This window comes from Neofelis nebulosa, chromosome 5 (assembly GCF_028018385.1).
Source record: "Neofelis nebulosa isolate mNeoNeb1 chromosome 5, mNeoNeb1.pri, whole genome shotgun sequence".
Taxonomy (NCBI): Eukaryota; Metazoa; Chordata; class Mammalia; order Carnivora; family Felidae; genus Neofelis; species Neofelis nebulosa.
Genome location: NC_080786.1, coordinates 5,105,584 through 5,126,995, shown reverse-complemented (window position 1 = coordinate 5,126,995; position 21,412 = coordinate 5,105,584). Strand labels below are relative to the sequence as shown.

Here is a 21,412-nt window from a genome sequence, read left to right as displayed (position 1 = left end):
GAAGTAGCTCCAAGTATTTGGAGACTAGAAGTGCTTCCCAAACTTGGGAAGTAGGACTGGGAGGATAGGGCAAAATCGTGAAGAGTCTCAAATGCCCAGCTACCTCATCTGGTCTCTAGGCAATGGGGCGCCACTGAAGGATTCTGAACTGGAAGTAATGCAATGTGACATTTGCGGAAGATGAATGGACAGAAGAAATGGGAGGGACTGAGACTCTAGAAGCAAAGAGACCACCAGCTACACTGATAGGCTAGTTTTCTTTTTAATGTAATTTATTGTCAAATTGGTTTCCATACAACACCCAGTGGTCATCCCAACAGGTGTGATAGGCTAGTTTTTGACTCAGAGTAAACAGCGCAGAGAAGGACACGGGTTGTGTGCATTAGTTATGTCCGTGTGTCACCAAATCCTCCCTGCCTCATTGGAAGCTGTACTGCCCCTCTCGGAAAACTCTGTGGTGTTCTCCTCCCTGCCAGGGGGCTGCCCAGTGTGGTGGGCCCGGATTGATCAGAGAATCACCAGGTGGCAGTGCAGGCAAAGCCTTGTTGACCCAAGAGAGGAGCTTCGAGCTTCGCTCTCGGCTTGGGCCAAACCCCAGGTGTGTGGCAAAGTGATCCCCGTACCAGACAAGCTGGGGGCCAAACCCGAGTGGTGGTTGAGAGGCTGTGCAGCCCGTTGCGCCCATGACAACCGAAGGATAGATGGCAGTCACCTTAACTGTCTCTAACTCTTTGAGTCATCACTGCCCTTCCAGGAGCTTCCCGGCCATTCCGCCTGTAGGGAGAGGCGCACTCCTGGGCAAGTACAATGAACGCGGCTGTGAGCGTGGAGACGTCGGGGGTGTCCCTGGCCTCTTCCCAGGGACAGGGTCCCTGTCCCTGGTCCCTGAATGCCCAGCGTCCCCAGAATGCAGGCCCGAGCACACAGCGCTAGACAGCCAACGAGTGACTGCCCAAGGCGACCACGAAGTGGGAGCCAGTGGGCGCGCTGTTGGTTGCCTGAGCCTGGTGTCCCTGGTTTCTTTGCTGGAGGGGGCGGGAGGCAAGAGAGGAGGCGAGCTGGGGCCGTCAGCTGACCGTGTGCTCGGTTTACCCCACCATCCAGGCGGGCCCAGCCTGAGAACGCAGGAGTCCCCGAGGACCCAAACGTGTCGCAGGGGCGCGTGTGCGCGCTCGGTCCCTCGTGGCGGCCGGCTCGAAGCCCTCGCTTTTCAAAGGCGGCCCGGGAGCCACGCCATTGGAGCACTCGCACGCCTGATGGGAGACACCGAAACGCCTCCTCTGAACACGGTGACAAACACGCCCTCCCACCCAGCGGCGACGTGCACGTGACAGTCCTCGGGCTCTCGCAACTACGTGGAAACTTGGAATAGGTCTGCGGCTGCACACAGCCCGGACGCCGGGGTCCCCGCGCCCCCGCCCCCTCCGCGCGGCCGGGGAGCCGCGCCGCCGCCGGCAGGGGCCCCCCGCGCGGCCGCCGCTCCCGCCGCCCGCGCCCGGGGCCGCGGCTCTCGGGCTCCGGCGCCGCGCCCTGCCCCCCCCGGGAAGCAGCCCCCCAGGCGGCGGCGGCGGCCCCGGCCATGTGGGACCCGCGGGCAGCTAGGTGCGTAGCGGCGCGGGAAACGCGGGGAGCGCTTCTGGCCTTGCGGGCCCAGCGCCTCTGCCCGGCGGGAAGCGGCGGCGCGCTGGGGCTGGCGACCCCCGAGCGGTCGTGGGGCCGGGGGAGGGCGACCCGGGCCTGTCGCGCGGGGGGCGCGCAAGCGGGGGCGGCTCCGGCCCGGGGGGTGGGGTGGGGGACGAGGGCTCGCGCGGCCACGGGACCGCGGCGGCGCGCGGCCTGCCCCGTTCCCACCCGGGCGCCGAAGCTGCGGCTCCCGGGCCCACCTCCCACCTCCCGCGGGGGGACCCCGGGGCCGCTGGCCGGTGGCGCGGCGCGGACCGGCGGACGCGCCCCCGGGGCACGCAGTCGGGGCTGGCAGGTCCGGACGTGGGGCGGGATTTACGGGAACTTGGACGGCGCCGGCGGCCCCCCCCCTCTCCCCCGCCGGCGGGAGGAGGCTCGCGATTCCGGCCCCGGGAGCCCTCGTCTCCAGCCCGCCCGGTCGGGAGCCGGGCTGGCCCGCAAGGGGCCGTCCGGTCCTCCATCCTCGGCTAAACGCGCCTGGGGCGGGGGCAGCAGCAGGGCCCCGCGGCCGAGAAGCGGGGGGTTCCGCTGGCGAGCGTTGGCAGCCGTGGGTTCCCAGCCCGGAGGCCGGGAGGCGCTCTCCGCCCCCCGCGCCGCGCGCCCCCTCGGAGCCCCGCGGCGCGGCTGGAATAGCGCCTCCCTTGGGTGCGCCGCGCGGGCCGGCTCCTCGCCCGGCCGGAGGCGGTTCCGGGAGCCCGAGAGCCTTCGTGCTTCCCCGGGACAATTTCTAGGGAGGTGTCCAATTTGGAAAATAAAGGGGAAATTTTTGAAAAGGGGGGGGGGGCTCTGAGGTCTCTAGCCCCCAGCCCAGCTGCTTTCGGTCCGATTTCTGTCGGTGGATCTTTAGCAGGGAGAACGAGCGGGGAGCAAAGGGCCTTGCGTTCCCAACGCCCAGGCTCTCCTCCGCTCCCCCGTGTTGAGCCTCCCGGGTGCCAGGAGCCTTTTGGAGGCAAAGCTTTTACCCGGATGACTTGGTCTTTTGTGGAGTATCCTGTTTTGTGTCTCAGTGAAAGGGCTATCGTAGTAGGAGAGTCAGAAGTTTGTTTCAACTGTTTTCCAGTCTAGTCTGTTTTGTAGAATTGCAGGCTGGGTGACTGAGTTCCAAGTAACCTTTGCTGGCTCCTGTATCCTCCGCAGGGCGTGGAGGTAGGAGAGGTACGTGTGGCATTCACCCCCTGGAGTAGGATCCCACTGCCTCAGGATGTGGGTTTCCCCATTTTAAAAAAATTTTAATTTATTTTATTTTTTAATGTGTGTGTGTGTGTGTGTGAGAGAGAGAGAGAGAGAGAGAGAGAGAGAGAGAGAGATTGTGAATGGGGGAGGGGCAGAGAGAGAAGGAGACACAGAATCCGAAGCAGGCTCCAGACTCTGAGCTGTCAGCACAGAGCCCCTCCTTGGTCTGGAACCCACAAACCCAGAGATCATGACCTGAGCGGAAGTCAGAAGCCTAAAGGACTGAGCCACCCAGGCGACTCTCCCCATCTTTTTTGAAAACCAGATCCACAGTCCAGACCCACCCCTGCCCCCATATATACAAGTATAAAATTGCAACAAGGACTTTACAGTATATTATTCTTTCTTTTTTTTTTTTTTTAAATTTTTTTTCAACGTTTTTTATTTATTTTTGGGACAGAGAGAGACAGAGCATGAACGGGGGAGGGGCAGAGAGAGAGGGAGACACAGAATCGGAAACAGGCTCCAGGCTCCGAGCCATCGGCCCAGAGCCCGACGCGGGGCTCGAACTCACGGACCGCGAGATCGTGACCTGGCTGAAGTCGGACGCTTCACCGACTGCGCCACCCAGGCGCCCCAGTATATTATTCTTTCTACGGGGTGGGGCACAATGATATTTTCTATTTTGTTCTATTTTCTGTTGCTCAAAAACGCTAGTCATAATCCGTGAACTTGATTTTGTGATCGACTAACCACTTTTAGGTGGCAAGTGCAAAGCTCTCTTTAGGGCTGAGGAGAACATCCGCATTTCGCGGAGAAACCAACTTTGGGAGGGGGGAGTGGGTGCCGGAGACATGAAGGAGGCTGAAGTTCAGACCGGAGTAAGGAAATTCATACCTGGGTCCTGAGAGCACCACAGGGCATGGCTGTGTGGTTCCCATCAGTAGCATCGACAAAGGCAGACCAAGGGATGCTTCCAGTTACTGTGGTTCTGTCTGTCCACAAGGAGCTCGCCACCTGCCATGGAGGCCAGTGGAGCCTTGGTTAAGTTTTGGAGAGATAGGGGCGTAATGTCTCCTTGGCGTGAGGCCTTTTTTGGGGTGGTGAAGGAACAAAGAAGGAGGGTGCTGCAAAGCTGCCTCAAATTCTGGATTCATAAATTCAAAAGAGGATCCTTAACATCTCTGCCCAGAATTCCACAGTTGCAGTGTTAGGAGCAGGGCCATGAACATTGTATAGATGGAAAGACAGAGGCCCATCACCTGTTAGTCATTACAGCTAATGAAGGGTAGCCCTGGGGTTGAACACCCACTGTCTTGACTTCTCAGCGCATGACTCTCAAGGACCAAATAGAGACTTTGCCCTTGTGGACTTCTCAAACTCCTCTTTGCCGATTCTTTGTTTCCTGGGTCCCTACCAAATGCAGGCATATACCATCTTACCGTTTTATCTTTGCGTCTTGGGATGAAGATTCTTTTTTTTTTTTTTTTTCTTTTCTTCTTCTTCTTTTTGCCTGGGTTTCCCCTGCATTTGCTAGACTCAGGAAATGCTTTTTGGCAATAAATTGTGACAACCGTAAGGTTCTCCCTCATTTGTTTCCCATCTCTCAAGATCACTGGCCTTCCCCCTGACCCTGGCCTGGTTTTGGAGTCCATAGCTGCTGAATTTATTTTAGTTTATTTATTTATTTTTTTAACTTTAGATTCACTGAAAGTGTGACCCCATCTTTCCTCTTAAAGCCTTAGCTGCCACTGGGAAAATGTCACAAAGAAATGTTTTGGATTACAGTACCACCTTTTATCCTCCCTAGATACCGAAGATAAATGCTGTAAAAATCATTTTATGCATTTACTATTTACTCAAAACATTTGGTGAACATCTACCATATCCTGGTCACTGTTTTAAGGGCTAGCTTATTTATTTATTTATTTATTTATTTATTTATTTATTTTGGGATTTGTCATATGCCAGCCATATAACCTCATTAATTATCAATTAAGATTTGAAATTGTGTTGAAGGTGGTGGCTGTGTCTTAGATATCTTTGAATCCTTTTCTATTCATAGAACGGGTAACAGCATTCTGTACATATGGGTGTTACATTCAGAGTGAATTGAATGATGGAAAACAAAAATAAATGAAAATCTTTTCTCCAGAGTGAGAGATGCAAAGTTAAATCAGTTATGTTTTCTTTTTAATTTTCCTTTTTTAAAATCTTTAAATTTTTTTTATTTTGAGAGAGAGAGAGAGAGAGAGAGACAGAATGTGAGCAGGGGAGGGGCAGAGACAGAGGGAGACACAGAATCCAAAGCAGGTTCCAGGCTCTGAGCTGTCAGCACAGAGCCCGATGCGGGGCTCGAACCCACGAACTGGGAGCTCATGACCTGAGCCGAAGCCAGACGCTTAACCGACTGAGCCACCCAGGCGCCCCTTTTTAATTTTCTATTTAATAAATTTATACCCCCTTCACCCATTTCTCCCATCCTCCTTCCCCACCTCTGGCAACCACCAATCTGTTCTCTGTATCTCTGAACATTTTTTTTTTTAAAGATCCCAGGTATAAGAGAGATCGTATAGTTCTGCAGATTCTTTTAGTAGCCAAAGTGAAGCCCCTAGGTCCCGAGTTTGAGGAAAGTAAAGTGATTCTGTGGATGTTTTCAAGAACTGACGCGGAGGTTGGGGCCTGGGCCTCCGGCCATTGTCAAGGGCGTGGCATTGTTTCATTTGACCTTGAGGAACAAGCTCTCTGTTACCTTTCCCCACCTTGGGAAGTCGAGCCCATAAGTCACTGGCTTGCCTCTGGTTTTCCAGTCAGTGACACAACTGACGGTGGGCTCATGGCTTTCTATGTTTTAAAATTTCTTTTACTTCTTAATTTATTTGATTTATTTACAAATATTTTTAATTCAAATTTTAATTAGCATACAGTGCAATATTGGCCTCAGGAGTATGGCTCATGGCTTTTGTAACAAGTTTCCTTGGAGTGCAGCCTGAAGTTTTCAAGGCCAACAAATCCTTGGTGGAAGAAATCTTTACAAGGAAGAGGAATTTGGGGGAAATGGATAGTCTCCTCAGCAGAGGTGACACTTCAGGTTGCAGCAGAGACTGATGGGGACGGTGGCAGTGGTGAGAAGAACATTCAGGCTGAAACTCAAAAACTATTGAACGAGGTGAACAGACACGTCAGAACCCGCAAATGTCACAGCACCCAGACCAAGAGCAATGCTCGTCTGTTCTGCCTGACCAGACATTTTTCTTGGTCTCAACATTCATGAGTAAGCACTGCCTTGTTTCCTTGTTTCTTGTTGAATTTTTGGACAGGTGAACGAGCCTTACCTGTGACACCAGTTTAGCCGAATTGACTCCATCTTTTGTCCGGTCAGTGTCAGTGCCCACCTGCCCTCACCATGACATGTTTGCCCGAGCTCTTGTGGGCCTGGCTAGCTGATGGGACTCACTCCCTGTGTGTCTGTTAGAGCCGGGACAGGTGCGAATTTGGCTCTGTGTTTGAAGTTCCAACCACACGTAGACTGAGAATTTTTTTAAGCGCTGGGTCCTCCGATCCGTGGGGCAGCGCTGGGAAAGGGAACACGAGTGCCAAGCCTGGAAAACGCTGATGCTATCTGGGGGGAAACCATGCCACTGCCCGACAATGCAGAAAATATGGAGAATTACAGTGCCATACTGGGCAATTTGATTCCCTGTGACCAGAGTACTCGGGTCACAGCCTTGAGTCATATCCAGCTCTGGCTTCCAGGGTGCTCTCCTTTGGTCACCTTTGGGCCAGCTCATCCCTCAGCCCATTGGGGTCCCCTCTCCCTGGAGGCTCAAAATATGGTGACTTTGAGGGCTCACTCAAGTCTAAACTTGTTGGCCAGGGTCTAAGGGTCCTGATTGGCCCTTAGACTTTCTCTCTGACGAGCCCTTTCTTCTCCCCTCGGGGTTTTACCTCTTCTTACCTCTTTGCAAGTCAGTTCTTCTCATATAACTGAAGGCCCTGGATTGGCCTATGGAGGATAGAAACATCTGAGACACAGTTGCTTCTCGTGCTGGTAGAACAAAGCTGATGGCGGGCAGACCCGTGAGAAGACCTCAGTGGAGACGTAGACAAGTGCCCCGAGACAGTTCCCAGCTCCTGAATCCTTCCCAGGAGGAAGTAAGGGAGGCCACTTTTGAACGAGGCCTAGACAGACAGGAGAACTTCCAGCAGGCAGAGTGAGGGGGGCCAGGAGGGAGAGAGGGACAGTCCAAGTGAAAGAAGCAGCTTCTTAGTAAGAATAATACTGAACAAAAGGGCTTAGACTCTAACCGTCAAGAGAATACTAGCAAGGATAATAACGGTTGACCTGGAGCCCGGCTCTATGTTTGGTGTGTTTCAGACATTCCGTTATGTGATTCTCACAGAAGCATTGTGAGCAATACCCATATTTCAGATGTCCCTGCAGCAGAATGTAAGCTTCTGGGCAGCAGTGTTTTGGCCGGTTACGCTCAGCCCCATATCCCAGGCATCCAGCAGAGTGCCTGGCACGCGGTAGGCATTCAACTCATTTGTGCTGACTGACTGAGGACACAGGGAGTCCCGTCAGATAGGTGATGCTGTCCCTGTTTCCCAGGATGGACACTGAGGCCTCGGCTGCTGTGGTACCAGGTAACGTGTGACTTGATCCCACGTGTTGGGCCTTTCTTTCCTATGAGGAGGACACACTCGTATCCTCATATTCTCCTCTGACACGTGCCCCAGCCTTGCAGAGGCATGGGAGAAGGAGGGAGCCAGAAAAATCTGGGGTCGTGTGGCTACAGCAAGGCAGGCGTAGTGTTGGAGAATGCTGGAAAGCTAAGTTGAAGGTGGTGTGTGTGAGAGGCTGAGAATGGGAATCTAAGCTATTGAGAGTTTATTCTAAACTGTTTTAAGAGCCATGGAAAGTGTGTGCGTGTGTGTGTGTGTGTGCGCGCGTGTGTGTGCATGTGTGTACATGGTTCTGTGTTTTATTAAGAAGGCTGAGATTGTGGATGAATACATTGTTCAGCCTGGCCAAAGTTCATACTTTTTTCAAGGCCAAGTTCAAGGCCCTGTGTTTTGGGAATCTGTCAGCTGGTGTTAGAGAGGGAGCTAGAGCTCAGCTCGTCCCGGTGCTGCTAAGGGACCTCCCTTTCATGGGGTTGTCCTTCAGGGGCCCCTGTCTGGGGGAGACTGGCTTATGAGGCGCTCCTGGGCACCTCCAGACCCTCCCCACGCTGCAGTAGATGGTGTTTTAGCCTCTCTGCAGGGTTTGTCTTGCCTTCGAGATTGAGGGGGAAGCAGACTGCTGTGGTTTGAGGATGGGAGGTGCAATGGAGGCCATTAATCAGCATTTGAAAGGTTGCGGTTGTGGAGAGGCTTGGGGGTGGACCTGGGGGAGGAGGTGACTGGGCTGTGAGTATTCAAACTGAGCCCTCTCTGAATCAGAAAGCACCTTTTTTCAAGGGCTGTCGTAGGAGGGCTTTGTCTCTTCCTCGGGAGCTGCCCCTGACTTCACAAGCAGGTGCTCCCCGTGAGGGGAATATGGCAGTTATTCTGGCACAGAAGCCAGGTCAGGATTTGTAAGCAACCTGTGGTGGCCGATGCTTACCTCCCTCATCTGTCCTGAAGCAGAGTACAGAGTGCTCACTTTTCAGTTTCCTTCAGGTTTGCTTTTACGGGGATTTTATTTCATTCTTTCAAGAGTTTATTGTATTCAATTTATTTTTTAAAAGTTTATTTATTTTGGGGCGCCTGGGTGGCACAGTCGGTTAAGCGTCCAACTTCAGCCAGGTCACGATCTCGCGGTCCGTGAGTTCGAGCCCCGCGTCGGGCTCTGGGCTGATGGCTCGGAGCCTGGAGCCTGTTTCCGTTTCTGTGTCTCCCTCTCTCTCTGCCCCTCCCCCGTTCATGCTCTGTCTCTCTCTGTCCCAAAAATAAATAAAAAATGTTGAAAAAAAAATTAAAAAAAAAAAAAAGGTTTATTTATTTTGAGAGAGAGAGAAAGAGAGAGAGGGAGAGAGAGAGAATCCCAAGCAGGCTCCGTGCTGTCAGCGCAGAGCCCGATGTGGGGCTCGATCCCATGAACCGTGACACCTGAGCTGAAACCAAGAGTTGGATGCTCAACCGACTGAGCCATCCAGGTGCCCTATTTTTAAGGACTCTCTGTACCCAGTGTGGGGCTCCGGCTCGCAACTCCGAGATCAGGAGTTGCATGTGCTACCAACTGAGCCAGGCAGGCACTCCTGGATTTGATTTCAATTTTGAAGGCCATCCTTTATGTTTTCCCCGGTCACCCTCACCCTTCCTACATCCATCTCCCCGAGGAGCTGTGGACACAGATTTTTGGTAGCAGACTGGGGTTTGTACCTTGCTTGGAGAAATCCCTTCACCTTGATCAAAAAAGTTTCCTGATGTGTACAACCAGGATAATACTTACACCTCCTCCACTAGCACCGTCAGGGATGTTCCGTGAGAAAATGCCGGAGGAGGTCTCAGCACGGGGCCCGGCACGTAGTAAGTGCTCAATAAAGTTTAGCCGATGTGACCTCAGGCTGCTCTCATTCCAACAGCAAAATGGAAGGGTGCCGATCTGTGCACACACTGAGGAGAGGCCGTGCCCACCGCTAGCCCCTGACTGGGAGGGACGTCGAGAGTCCAGGACTCCAGTTCAGAAGTAGGAGTTGCGACTGAGCCAGCTTTGCATGCAGCGATATTTCTTGAGTAGCTTTCAGAGACCTGGTGTGGTTTTGGGAACTTGGAATGTCTGTCTCTCAAAGCTCATACCATCGGCACACTATCGAAGCCTACGATGCAAAGACCTTGGCCGATCCTTTTCCAAGAACGGCATTCTTTAGTCTGAGTTTACATTCTTCTTTCTTCTTCTTTTTTTTTTTGGAGTTAAAATGTTCCTTATTTTGTGAAATTATGGGATGGTGGAGGGTACACGTAGACATTAAAAAAAAATTTTTTTTTTTTTTTTAAATTTTTTTTTCAACGTTTTTTATTTATTTTCGGGACAGAGAGAGACAGAGCATGAACGGGGGAGGGGCAGAGAGAGAGAGGGAGACACAGAAACGGAAACAGGCTCCAGGCTCCGAGCCATCAGCCCAGAGCCTGACGCGGGGCTCGAACTCACGGACCGCGAGATCGTGACCCGGCTGAAGTCGGACGCTTAACCGACTGCGCCACCCAGGCGCCCCCAAAAAATTTTTTTTTAATATTTATTTTTGAGAGAGACAGAGACAGAATGCAAGTGGGGGAGGGGCAGAGAGAGAGGAGGAGACACAGAATCCGAAGCAGGCTCCAGGCCCCGAGCTGTCGGCACAGAGCCCGACGCGGGGCTCGAACTCAAGAGCTGCGAGATCATGACCTGAGCTGAAGTCGGACACTCAACCGACTGAGCCACCCAGGCGCCCCAACATTTTTTTTTAATTAAAAAAATTTTAAGTAAACTTTGTGCCCCATGTGGGGTTCAAACTCATGACCCAGAGATCAAAGAGTCACATGCTCTACTGACTGAGCCACCCAGATACCCTTGGCTCCATGGTATCCTTTTTTTTTCCTTTTTCAAGTTTTTATTTAAATTCCAGTTAATTAACATGCAGTGTAATATTAGTTTCAGGTGTAGAATGTAATGATTTATCACTTACCTGCCACATTTAGTGCTCATGCCAACAAGTGCCCTCCTTAATGCCCATCCCCCATTTAGCCCATCCCCCCACCCATCTCTCCTTCAGCAACCCTCAGTTTGTTTTCTATAGTTAAGAGTCTGTTTTAGGGGCGCCTGGGTGGCTCAGTCGGTTAAGCGTCCGACTTCGGCTCAGGTCACGATCTCGCGGCTTGTGAGTTCGAGCCCCGCGTCGGGCTCTGTGCTGACAGCTCAGAGCCCGGAGCTTGTTTCCGATTCTGTGTCTCCCTCTCTCTGACCCTCCCCCGTTCACGCTCTGACTCTCTCTGTCTCAAAAATAAACGTTAAAAAAAATTAAAAAAAAAAAAAGAGTCTGTTTTATGGTTTGCCTTTCTCTCACCCCCCACTGTGTTCATTGGTTTTGTCTCTTACATTCCACATATGAGCGAAACCGTATGATATTTGTCTTTCCCGGACTGACTGACCTTGCTTCGCGTAATACACTCTAGTTCCATCCCCATCTTTGCAAGTGGCAAGACTCCATCCTTTTTTATGGCCGAGTAATATTCCGTTGTATATGTATTATCACGTCTCCTTTTTTTTTTTTTTTAAGTTTATTTATTTATTTTGAGAAGAAGAGGTGGGGGGGGGCAGAGAGAGGGAGGGAGAGAGAGCGAATCCCAAGCAGGCTCTTCATCGTTGGCATGGAGCCCCAGGTGGGGCTCGAATCCATGAAGCATGAAATCATGACGTGAGCCAAAACCAAGAGTCGAATGCTTAAATGACTGAGCCACCCTGGCGCCCCAGTTACCATGATCACATCTTCTTTATCCATGCACCAGTTGATGGACATTTGGGCTCTTTCCGCAGTTTGGCTGTTGTCAATAATGCTGCTGTAAACAGCAGGGTGTATGTAACCCTTTGAATCAGCATTTTTGTATCTTTTGGGTAAGTGGTAGTGCAATTGCTGGATTATAGGGTAGTTCTATTTTTAACTTTTTGAGGAGCCTCCATACCGTTTTCTAGAGTGGCTGCACCAGTTTGCATTCATTCCTATCAACAGTGTAAGAGGGTTCCCCTTTCTCCGCATTTTCTCCAACATCAGTTGTTTCCTGTGTTGTTAATTTAGTCATTCTGACGGGTGTAAGGTGATATCTCATTATAGTTTTGATTTCTATTTCCCTGATGTTGAGTGATGTTGAGCATCTTTTTAATGTGTCTGTTAATCATCTGTATGTCTTCTTTGGAAAAATATTTATTCATGTCTTCTGCCCATTTTTGAACTGGACTATTTATGTTTTGGGTGTTGAGTTTGAAAAGTTCTTTATAGATTTTGGATCTTTACAAGATTGTATCCAATATGTCGTTTGCAAATATCTTCTCCCATTCTGTAGGTTGCCTTTTAGTTTTGTCGATTGTTTCCTTTGCTGTGCAGAAGCTTTTTAGGTTGATGAGGTCCCAAGAGTTCATTTTTGCTTTTGGTTCCCTTTTGCCTCCAGAGACATATCTAGTAGTTGCTATGGATGATGTCAAAGAGGTTGTTGCCTGTTTTCTCCTCCAGGATTTTGATGGTTTCCTGTCTCATATTTAGGTCTTTCATTCATTTTGAATTTATTTTCATATATGATGGTACACTTAAAAATTCCTTTTAATGTTTATTTATTTATTTATTTAATTTTTAAATGTTTATTTATTTTTGAGAGAGACAGACAGAGCAGGAGCGGGAGAGGGGCAGAGAGAGAGAGACAGAATCCAAAGCAGGCTCCAGGCTCTGAGCTGTCAGCACAGAGCCCGACACGGGGCTCGAACCCACGAACTGCAAGATCATGCCCTGAGCCGAAGTCGGACACTTGACCAACTGAGTCACCCTGGTGCCCCGATCCTGGAGGCTTTTTAACCCCACACAGAAGGCGATGTGATGGATTTGGGGACCATCTCCCTGGTGGCGGTGAGGAGGCCAAGCTGGAGTCGGGTGAGGCTGGGGTAAGGGGAGGGTGACAAGGCGGATACTGTAGTAACCCAGGCCGACGAGGAAGATGTCTCTGGAGGGTGTGTGTGAGCCAGACTTGGGGACAGCTCTTCTGGAAGCTGTATGCCGAGGTGGGGAAGAGCTGACTTGTCTTCGGTCTGTTGTTTCCTAGTCACGGCACTGTGGGTGTTCGTGCTTAGATGCCCAAGTTGATTTTTGGCCCAAATCTTTGGTGTGCAACTGGGAGTGGCACATAAGATTCGTCTGGGGCAGGGTGTACCTCCTAGGGTCAGTGTGGAGGGAAAGATTCTGAGGCCTCGTCGAGCCCTGCAGGGAGGGATACTGTGACTAGAGATGTCTGGAGTGGGGTGGAGGCAGGACACCCCTGATTTAGACCCTTGTCTAACGTGAAGCTATAAAGAGGCATGAAATGGGCACGCTGCTCTCCTTTCCCCCTTTCTAGCAAACGAAAATAACAACGATTCAAATTGCTTAGGTAAAAGAAGGAAAGTTCTAGAAGGTGGCCCATGACTTCAGTAACTAGGGAAGAGGCAGGGGAATGTGGAGGGAGCCCCTCTTTCTGCCTCTTCCGCTCTCTGTCCACTCTCAGTCCAGAGTGGCTTCTTCTCGGGGTGGGGGTAAGGCTGTACCCCTTTGGAGCCTCCTACCTCAGCTGCCACTACCAGAGGAGCTCTTCCCAAAGTTCAGGTTCAAAGTCCCAGGGAAAGGTTCTGTCGGGGAACGCTGGCCTGTAGGTCTGGCACATAGAACAGGTGTGAGGGCTGGGGTTTACCTCTGTGCACCTCACACCTCCTGTCAGAAGGCCTCTGTGGTGAGCCAAGCAGCCATCCCAGAGTGCGTTCACGTCGGTTCATTGGCCGCCTTGTAGAACTTTCCTTCTTTTACCTAAGCAATTTGAATCGTTATTTTCATTCGCTAGAAAGGGGGGGAAGGAGAGCAGCTTGCCCATTTCGTGCCTCTTTACAGCTTCACGTTAGACAAGGATTTATTAAGGCCTGTAAGCAAGTGTGGACCCTTCTTTTCAAAGGAACAATCACAGCAGAGAAGGAGAAAGTTGGGGGCCATTTTCAGATGTTGCAGTGCTGACCCCCTCTCTCCCCTCATCCAAGGCCTCAAATCTCCGATTTTCTCAGCTATAGCTATTTAACTGACTGGTAATTTCAGGGATCCCCTGTGGAAACAGGCAAATACTAAGGCTGTGTTTTCTACCAAATATTTTCTCTTTGCTGGGTAAACAAAGCAAAGGTTCTGTAAATGTTGCAGGGATTACACTCAAATAACCTATGGAGGTTGTCACGGCTGGTACCGTTAACCGAAACCTTCACAGACCAGGGGCAAGACCTGGGTTCTGGCCCTGGCTCTTTTGCCCCCGCAACAGGTGGTGTGGACCGGGGTGCCGGGGTCCAGGAGATAAGCCCAGGTTTGAACTCTGGTGCTCACTACATTGTGACCGCGGTCAGGCCCCCAAATCTTTGAGCCTTATTCAAATCTTGAGCATATTCAGTGAGGGTGTCATACTCGTTTGCTAGGGCTGCGATAACAAATTACCACAAAGTGGGTGACTGAAGTCAACAGAAGTTTATTCTATCATAGTTTGGGAATGTTCTTCCCATTCCCAGACCTACTCCCCAAAGATAACCACTCTTGTTCGCTTCTTTTTTTTTTTTAATTTTTTTTTTTAACGTTTATTTATTTTTGAGACAGAGAGAGACAGGGCATGAACGGGGGAGGGGCAGAGAGAGAGGGAGACACAGAATCAGAAGCAGGCTCCAGGCTCTGAGCCATCAGCCCAGAGCCCGACGCGGGGCTCAAACTCACGGACTGTGAGATCGTGACCTGAGCTGAAGTCGGACGCTTAACCGACTGAGCCACCCAGGCGCCCCTCTTGTTCGCTTCTTAAGGCCTTCCAGAACTTCTCCCAGTAGATCGAGCGTACACACATACACAAATATGTCCCTAAGCTTTCCAAGCTCTACAAATTGTTCTCCAGTTTGCTTTATTCACGTCATCGCGCATCTTGACATGGCTTCCTCTTACTTAGATCAGCCTCATAGTTTAAAAAAAATTTTTTTTAATTTAAAAAAAAATTTTTTTTTAACGTTTATTTATTTTTGAGACAGAGAGAGACAGAGCATGAATGGGGGCGGGGCAGAGAGAGAGAGAGAGGGAGACACAGAATGGGAAGCAGGCTCCAGGCTCTGAGCCATCAGCCCAGAGCCCGATGCGGGGCTCGAACCCACGGACTGCGAGATTGTGACCTGAGCTGAAGTCAGACGCTTAACCGACTGAGCCACCCAGGTGCCCCTAAAAAAATTTTTTTTTTAAGAGAGAGACAGAGAGACAGAGCATGAGCAGGAGAGGGGCAGACAGAGAGGGAGACACAGAATCCAAAGCAGGTTCCAGGCTCTGAGCCATCAGCACAGAGCGCGACATGGGGCTCGAACTCACAGACTGCGAGATCATGACCTGAGCTGATGTCGGAGCTTAACCAACTGAACCACCCAGGCGCCCCTCGTTCTTTCTTTTTAAACACTTTTGTAAGACTTTGTGGTGGAGAGCTGCACTGTGATTTATTAAACCAGTCTCCTGTCAAGGGGCATTAATGCTGGTCCCAGTCTTTTCTAATTACAAACAGGTTGACAAGTGAATAATCTTGTACATGTTCCATTTCCAGTGTGTGCAATCAGTCTGTAAGATTGATTTCCGGAAATGGAATCGCCAGCTCAAAGGCCGTGTGGATGTGTCACTTGGTTCAGTATTCCCAAATTTCCTCCTAGAGCAGCTGAAGATGAGCTAGAATGTGTACCTACATTTTCTCTTACGGCTTTTATGGTTTCTTTTCCTCAATTTTTTTTTTAATGAACTATTTGCATGTAATAGAAGGCACAGATTTTAAGTGCACTATTCAATGAGCTTTCGCAGGTATATATACCTGTGTGGCCACTAGTTCATCGAAATCTAGAACATTTCCATTCCCCGCAAAAGTGGCCCTCCCTCCTTAGGCAACCGCTGTTCTGATTTCTGAGATTTGCCGGTTCTAGAACGTCATCCAAATGGGATCACACAGTGTGTCCTCTTTTGAGTCTGGCTTCTTTTGTTCAACATATTTTTGAGGTTCTTTGTGTTGCTGTGCATTTTATCATATGACTTGTATTGGTTTTCTATTGCCCCCGTGTCAAATGCCACAGACTTGGCCACATAAACGGGTTGTGTCACAGTCTATGGGTCCGAAGTCTGGGTTAGCTTGGCTGAGGTCAAGGTGTTGGCTGGCTGGGCTCTTACAGGAAGGTCTGCAGAGAAGCGCCTTCTAGGCTCATTCACGTTGCAGGCAGGATCTAGTTCTTACAGCTGTAGTGTTGAGGGCCCTGTGTCCTCACTGACTGTCACCCAGGGGCCTCTGTCCCTTCCTCTTGACGTTGCCTTCTCTCCACCAGCAAGGCAGTCAGTGATGGGGCTGGGCTTTCCCTTGTTCCACATCATGTGCCACATCTCTCCCGCCTTCTTCCCTGGCATCTTCCTGACTCCAGCCGGAGAGGTTTTCTGCTTGTAAAGGTTCAGTGATTAGGCTGGGCTCACCCAGATAATCCAGGATGATATCCTTGTCTAAAGGCCTATAATCTTAACTACATATCCAAAGTCCCTTTTGCATTCACGGGTTCTGGGGATTGGGGCGCGGGCAGATTTGGCGGGGGTGTGTGTGTCCATTGTTTAGCCTAGCACACGGTATGAGTTAGAAATTTAACTTCTTTTCCAGATGGTCAGCCAGTTGTACCAAAGTGACTCATTCTTTTCCTATCTATTAAAAATCCGTCCTTATCACGCATGGAGTTCTTTGATAGTAGTATATATTTGTTTCTGGATATTCTATTTTGTCCCACCCATCTGCCTACTCCCATGTTAGTATCATCCTTTAAAAATCAGATAAGTTTTGTAAATATATTTTAAAATGTTAGAGATTTTCTCTTGATCCTTTTTTCTCTTTTTCCTGTAGAATATATTTCTACTTGGCACATCCCTGACGGCCGCACGTGATCCATTGTCAGGCTTCTGTGTGTTTCCCCAAATTGGGTACTTCACACCGTTCCATTCAGTGCCATCAGAATGGATCCTCAGGGCGAGGCTATGTGTGTGTGTGTGTGTGTGTGTGTGTGTGTGTGTGTGTCTGGAAGATAATTCAACATTATATCCATTTGTGTTTGAAACCAGAGCTTTCTATATTTCTTTAAAAAAATTTTTTTAATGTTTATTTTTGAGAGAGACAGAGCACGAGTGGGGGAGGGGTAGAGAGAGAGGGAGACACAGAATCTGAAGCAGGTTCCAGGCTCTGAGCTGTCAGCACAGAGCCCGACGCGGGGCCTGAACCCACAGACGGTGAGCTCATGACCTAAGCTGAAGTCGGATGCATAACCGACTGAGCCATCCAGGGACCCCTAGAGCTCCTATTTCTGTAACGCAAGGCTAATTTTGACTAAAAGCTTTGGAGTTGACTCTTCCTGCCCTTTAGTCCCATGGAGAGTGTCTGCCTCCTGAATGTGCCTTACACTGGTTCATTTCTCTCCATCTTGCCTGCAGCCAGCATGATGGAGTTAGTTTTTGTTAATCCCCAGCTCAAAAGCCTCTGGTGCTGTCCTGTCCAGTATGGTAGCCATGGGTCATAGGTGGCTGTGTAAATTAAGGTTAGTGAAGCTGAAACAAACAATTCAGTTCTTCTGTACCAGCCACATTTCAAATGCGTAATAGCCACAGGTGGCTGGTGGCCACTGTCTACAAAACAGAACATTCCCGTTATCATAGAAAGTTGGAGTGGACAGGGCTGCTTTCTCAATCGTATGTAAGATGAATTCTGGTATCCTTGGTCGGCCTTCATGATCCCAGATTATTTATCTCTTACAGCAATTACCAATTACTTCCCAGCCTCACTTCTGTCCCCACCCCCTGGCAGTTCTTGAACGATGAAGCTCAGGGCCTTTGCATATACTGTTGCCACAGCCCTATTCTTCACTGGGCCAACTACTCATTTTTGGGGCTTGGCTTACATGTCACTTGCCCTCCCCATTCTAAAGTTATATTCTCATTTTAAAAAAAAAAATTTTTTTTTTTTTTTTAGATTTATTTATTTATTTATTTATTTTTATTAATTTATTTTTGGGACAGAGAGAGACAGAGCATGAACGGGGGAGGGGCAGAGAGAGAGGGAGACACAGAATCGGAAACAGGCTCCAGGCTCCGAGCCATCAGCCCAGAGCCTGACGCGGGGCTCGAACTCACGGACCGCGAGATCGTGACCTGGCTGAAGTCGGACGCTTAACCGACTGCGCCACCCAGGCGCCCCTATATTCTCATTTTATAAGCTTTCTTTTACCCTCTACTTTTCTGCTTCAGAGGAACAATCCGTTAGCTATAATATTTGTGTGGTTATTTATTTTATGTCCATCTCTCTAACAGACAATAAACTTCTTGCAGGTGAAATAGTGGTTGCCCTTTCACCACGAAACCCCCGATGCCCAGGACAGTGCCTCACCCAGGTTAATTCCATGTAAATATTAACATTGGAGTAATCTAAAGTTCTAGATCCTCTTGAGAGGCACGAATATGTTGGGTGAGTAAGTGAAAATTTCATTAAAAGAGGCATAGCTTTAAAAGCAGTCAAGAGGGGCGCCTGGGTGGCACAGTCGGTTAAGCGTCCGACTTCAGCCAGATCACAATCTCGCGGTCCGTGAGTTCGAGCCCCGCGTCGGGCTCTGGGCTGATGGCTCGGAGCCTGGAGCCTGTTTCCGATTCTGTGTCTCCCTCTCTCTCTGCCCCTCCCCCGTTCATGCTCTGTCTCTCTCTGTCCCAAAAATAAATAAAAAACGTTGAAAAAAAAAATTAAAAAAAAAATAAATAAAAGCAGTCAAGAGACCCCACATATTAGGGAGATTGTTATTTATTTACGTTTAGGATGTAAATTTCACAAGGGTGGTTTGATGCTGAACTAGTCCATTGGTTTTCGAATCACAATCCTGACTTTGGTGAACGCGTAGTTGGGGGTAACTGAGGCTATAAATTAAGGTGGAAGTCATTTAAAGTTGTTGGATAAAGGGGGTTGGCTGGATTAGGACAGCCCTGGGGTTTATGGCAGGCCACTGAGCTGGGCTTTGGTGGGTTGGTGCAGGCTGGTGAGACGTCTGTGGGGTGGACACGGTTATCTGGTCTTTCTTGTTCTAATTAAACACCCAGGTAGGAAAAGCTTGGGTCCAGCACCTCATACTTTTCCACAGGCCTTTTGAAAAAAATTTGGGTGAGTTTCTCCAAAAAACCTCTACTCTTCCCCATCAGCATTTACAAGCCTTCCCCCCGGGGGGAGGAGGGGGGAAAGAAGAGAAAAGAGAAGAAAAGAAAAAAGAAAGAAGGGCAAAGAAAACAAATTGGAATCTCCAGAATGAGTTCTGACTTTGGATTTCTATCCCAGACTGTCTGTGGCCACCTTCTCTCCTGTGGGGAGTAGGAAGGAGTCAGTTTTAAGAACTCTTCCCCCTGGCCTTGGTTCGGAACTGTCTATCCCCAGCATTCCAGGGTTCGTCTTAAATCATTGACTGTCTTTGCAGGGTTTTTTGAAAGGATTTTCATAAAAAAGAAAAAAAAAACCCCAAGAACAAGAAAAGTGAATTTGCTATCAAGATTTCTAGTGCTCAGATGACGCATGAAGGTAAAGCTTCCCTGTGCCCATTTTTAGTGGCCCCATGCCCAGCCCTGTCTGAAGTTTTTGCTCTATTCCTATAAGGCAGTTACAGGGTTTCATGTGTATATAGACAACAAGTAATAAAAGCTATAACAACCTGGATCTGCTTTGTTTCAGACTTGCTGGTTTAAAAAAATCTACCGAGGGCACTTGTATTTTTCTTATTTCTACTTCCTTGGGTGTAGCCAGGCAGCCCATGACACCTCCCCACAACTGGACCTTGAATCCTGACGGGAACACAGTGAAAATGACTGCCAGCCAGCACCACAGCTGTGAGACTATCTACTTTGGGCTTTCATCACACCAAAAAAGACCCTGGAAGTGAGGGCTCGGTGCCAGCCAAATCATCACATGCCTTGGGGATTGACTGGGTGCTGACCTTTGAGCCCCTGTCCTGGCCTTTCAGACTGTAGTTCAAGGTCACGTCACCTAGGTGTGCACTGTAGTGCCACGACTTTCTGTGTCACTGCGGCAAGTAGCTTAACTTCTCTCTGCTGCAGTGTCCCTGTGTGTCAAACGGGGATGCAGTCATGACTCCCTCGTGGGTTTTCTTGTAAGAATGAAATGGCGTGATTGATGTCAGGCACATAGTAGGCACTGGGTACGTATTAGCCATCAACTGTATGTCATTACCATTTGTACTTAACAATTTCATCCTATAAACAGACTGCCCGGTTGCTTAAAAAAAAGCAGACTCAACCACCAAGCCCTCTGTGTTCTAAGGAAGAGATATAAAGCATTCTTCCCTATCATGAGACCGTGGCTGCTAATAAATCCTAATAAGAAGCCAAAAGCCGGGGCGGGGCACCTGGACGGCCCTGCCGGTCAAGCATCTGACTCTCAGTTTCAGCTCAGGTCATGATCTCGCTCTTTCGTGAGTTCGAGCCCTGCCTTGGGCTCTGCGCTGACCGTGCGGAGCCTGCTTGGGATTCTGTCTCTCTCTCCCGCTCTCTCTGCCCCTCCCCCACTCACGCTGTCTCTGTCTCAAAATAAATAAATAAAAACTTAAAAAAAAAAAAAGAGGCAAAAAGCCTTCTGTGTGGCTGGCAATCCCCCTATTTCCTGTGACGTCATCTTACCGAGAAAAAGCAGAAGCAAGAGAAAGAATACATTTGACGTTTGCTCACCTAACATTAAAAGCTCACTGTTGGTGGAAACAACCCGAAAATTCTGACATGAATTGTTTTTGTTGTATTCGTAAATAGAGTGGAAATGTTTTGTGTTTGAATTCTTCAATTAAGCCCTTAAAGAGTCTCATTTTAATAACATTTATATTCTGATTATTAATGTACATTGTAGAGCAGCTGGGAATTCAGAAAAGTACAAGAAGGAAAATTAAAACCCTGCCTAATCTCAATGGTGCTTCATTTTGGCATATTTTCAATATATTATATGTGTTAAAAATTCAGTTTGGGATTATACACCTATTTATGTAGACTGTACTTTTCATTTACTAACATAGCCAATCATTAAATGTTCTTTTACAACATGACTTTTAACGTTTATTTATTTTTGAGACAGAGAGAGACAGAGCATGAACGGGGGAGGGTCAGAGAGAGAGGGAGACACAGAATCGGAAGCAGGCTCCAGGCTCCGAGCCATCAGCCCAGAGCCCGACGCGGGGCTCGAACTCACGGACCGCGAGATCATGACCTGAGCCAAAGTCGGCCGCTTAACCGACTGAGCCACCCAGGCGCCCCTACAACATGATTTTTTAATTAATGGTATTCTCCCATATGGATATATTAAAAAAAATTTTTTTTTAATGTTTATTTATTTTTGAGAGAGACAGAGACAGAATGCAAGTGGGTTAGGGGCAGAGAGAGAGGGAGACACAGAATCCGAAGCAGACTCCAGGCTCCAAGCTGTCAGCACAGGGCCTGACGTGGGGCCCAAACTCACAAACTGTGAGATCATGACCTAAGCGGAAGTCAGAAGCTCAACCGACTGAGCCACCCAGGTGCCCCCCCCCCCCCCCCCCATATGGGTATTCTATAACCGATTCAAATCCATTACGAGTCATAGGACATTTAGGGTTATTTCCACATTTCACTGTAGCAAACATCCGTAAGACTGAATCTGTCCGTGATGTAGTACATTTCCCCTCTAAGCGGTATATGACAGCCCCCAACATTTGGGGTCATTCTTTTAATTGTTTAAGTATTTCCCCATGATACCTTGTTGCTGTAATTCTTCATTTCTTTGCTCTCTAGTGAGA

At 49.2% G+C, this 21,412-nt stretch overlaps 1 protein-coding gene and 1 long non-coding RNA gene across 2 annotated transcripts in view; both read left to right on the top strand.

The window, feature by feature from the left end:
- The first annotated feature begins 1,395 nt into the window (after window positions 1-1,395).
- The window catches only part of TRANK1 (tetratricopeptide repeat and ankyrin repeat containing 1), a 100,304-nt gene continuing 80,287 nt past the window's right edge, over window positions 1,396-21,412 (top strand). Inside the window, exon 1 of the mRNA XM_058729352.1 lies at window positions 1,396-1,602. Coding sequence (XP_058585335.1) covers window positions 1,580-1,602 — 23 coding nt within the window. The 5' untranslated portion in view covers window positions 1,396-1,579. The remainder of the gene's footprint in view (window positions 1,603-21,412) is intronic.
- LOC131511576 (uncharacterized) lies at window positions 17,812-20,430 on the top strand. Its single transcript, XR_009261598.1, has 2 exons — window positions 17,812-18,072; window positions 18,693-20,430. It is a non-coding gene; the product is annotated as an uncharacterized LOC131511576 (long non-coding RNA).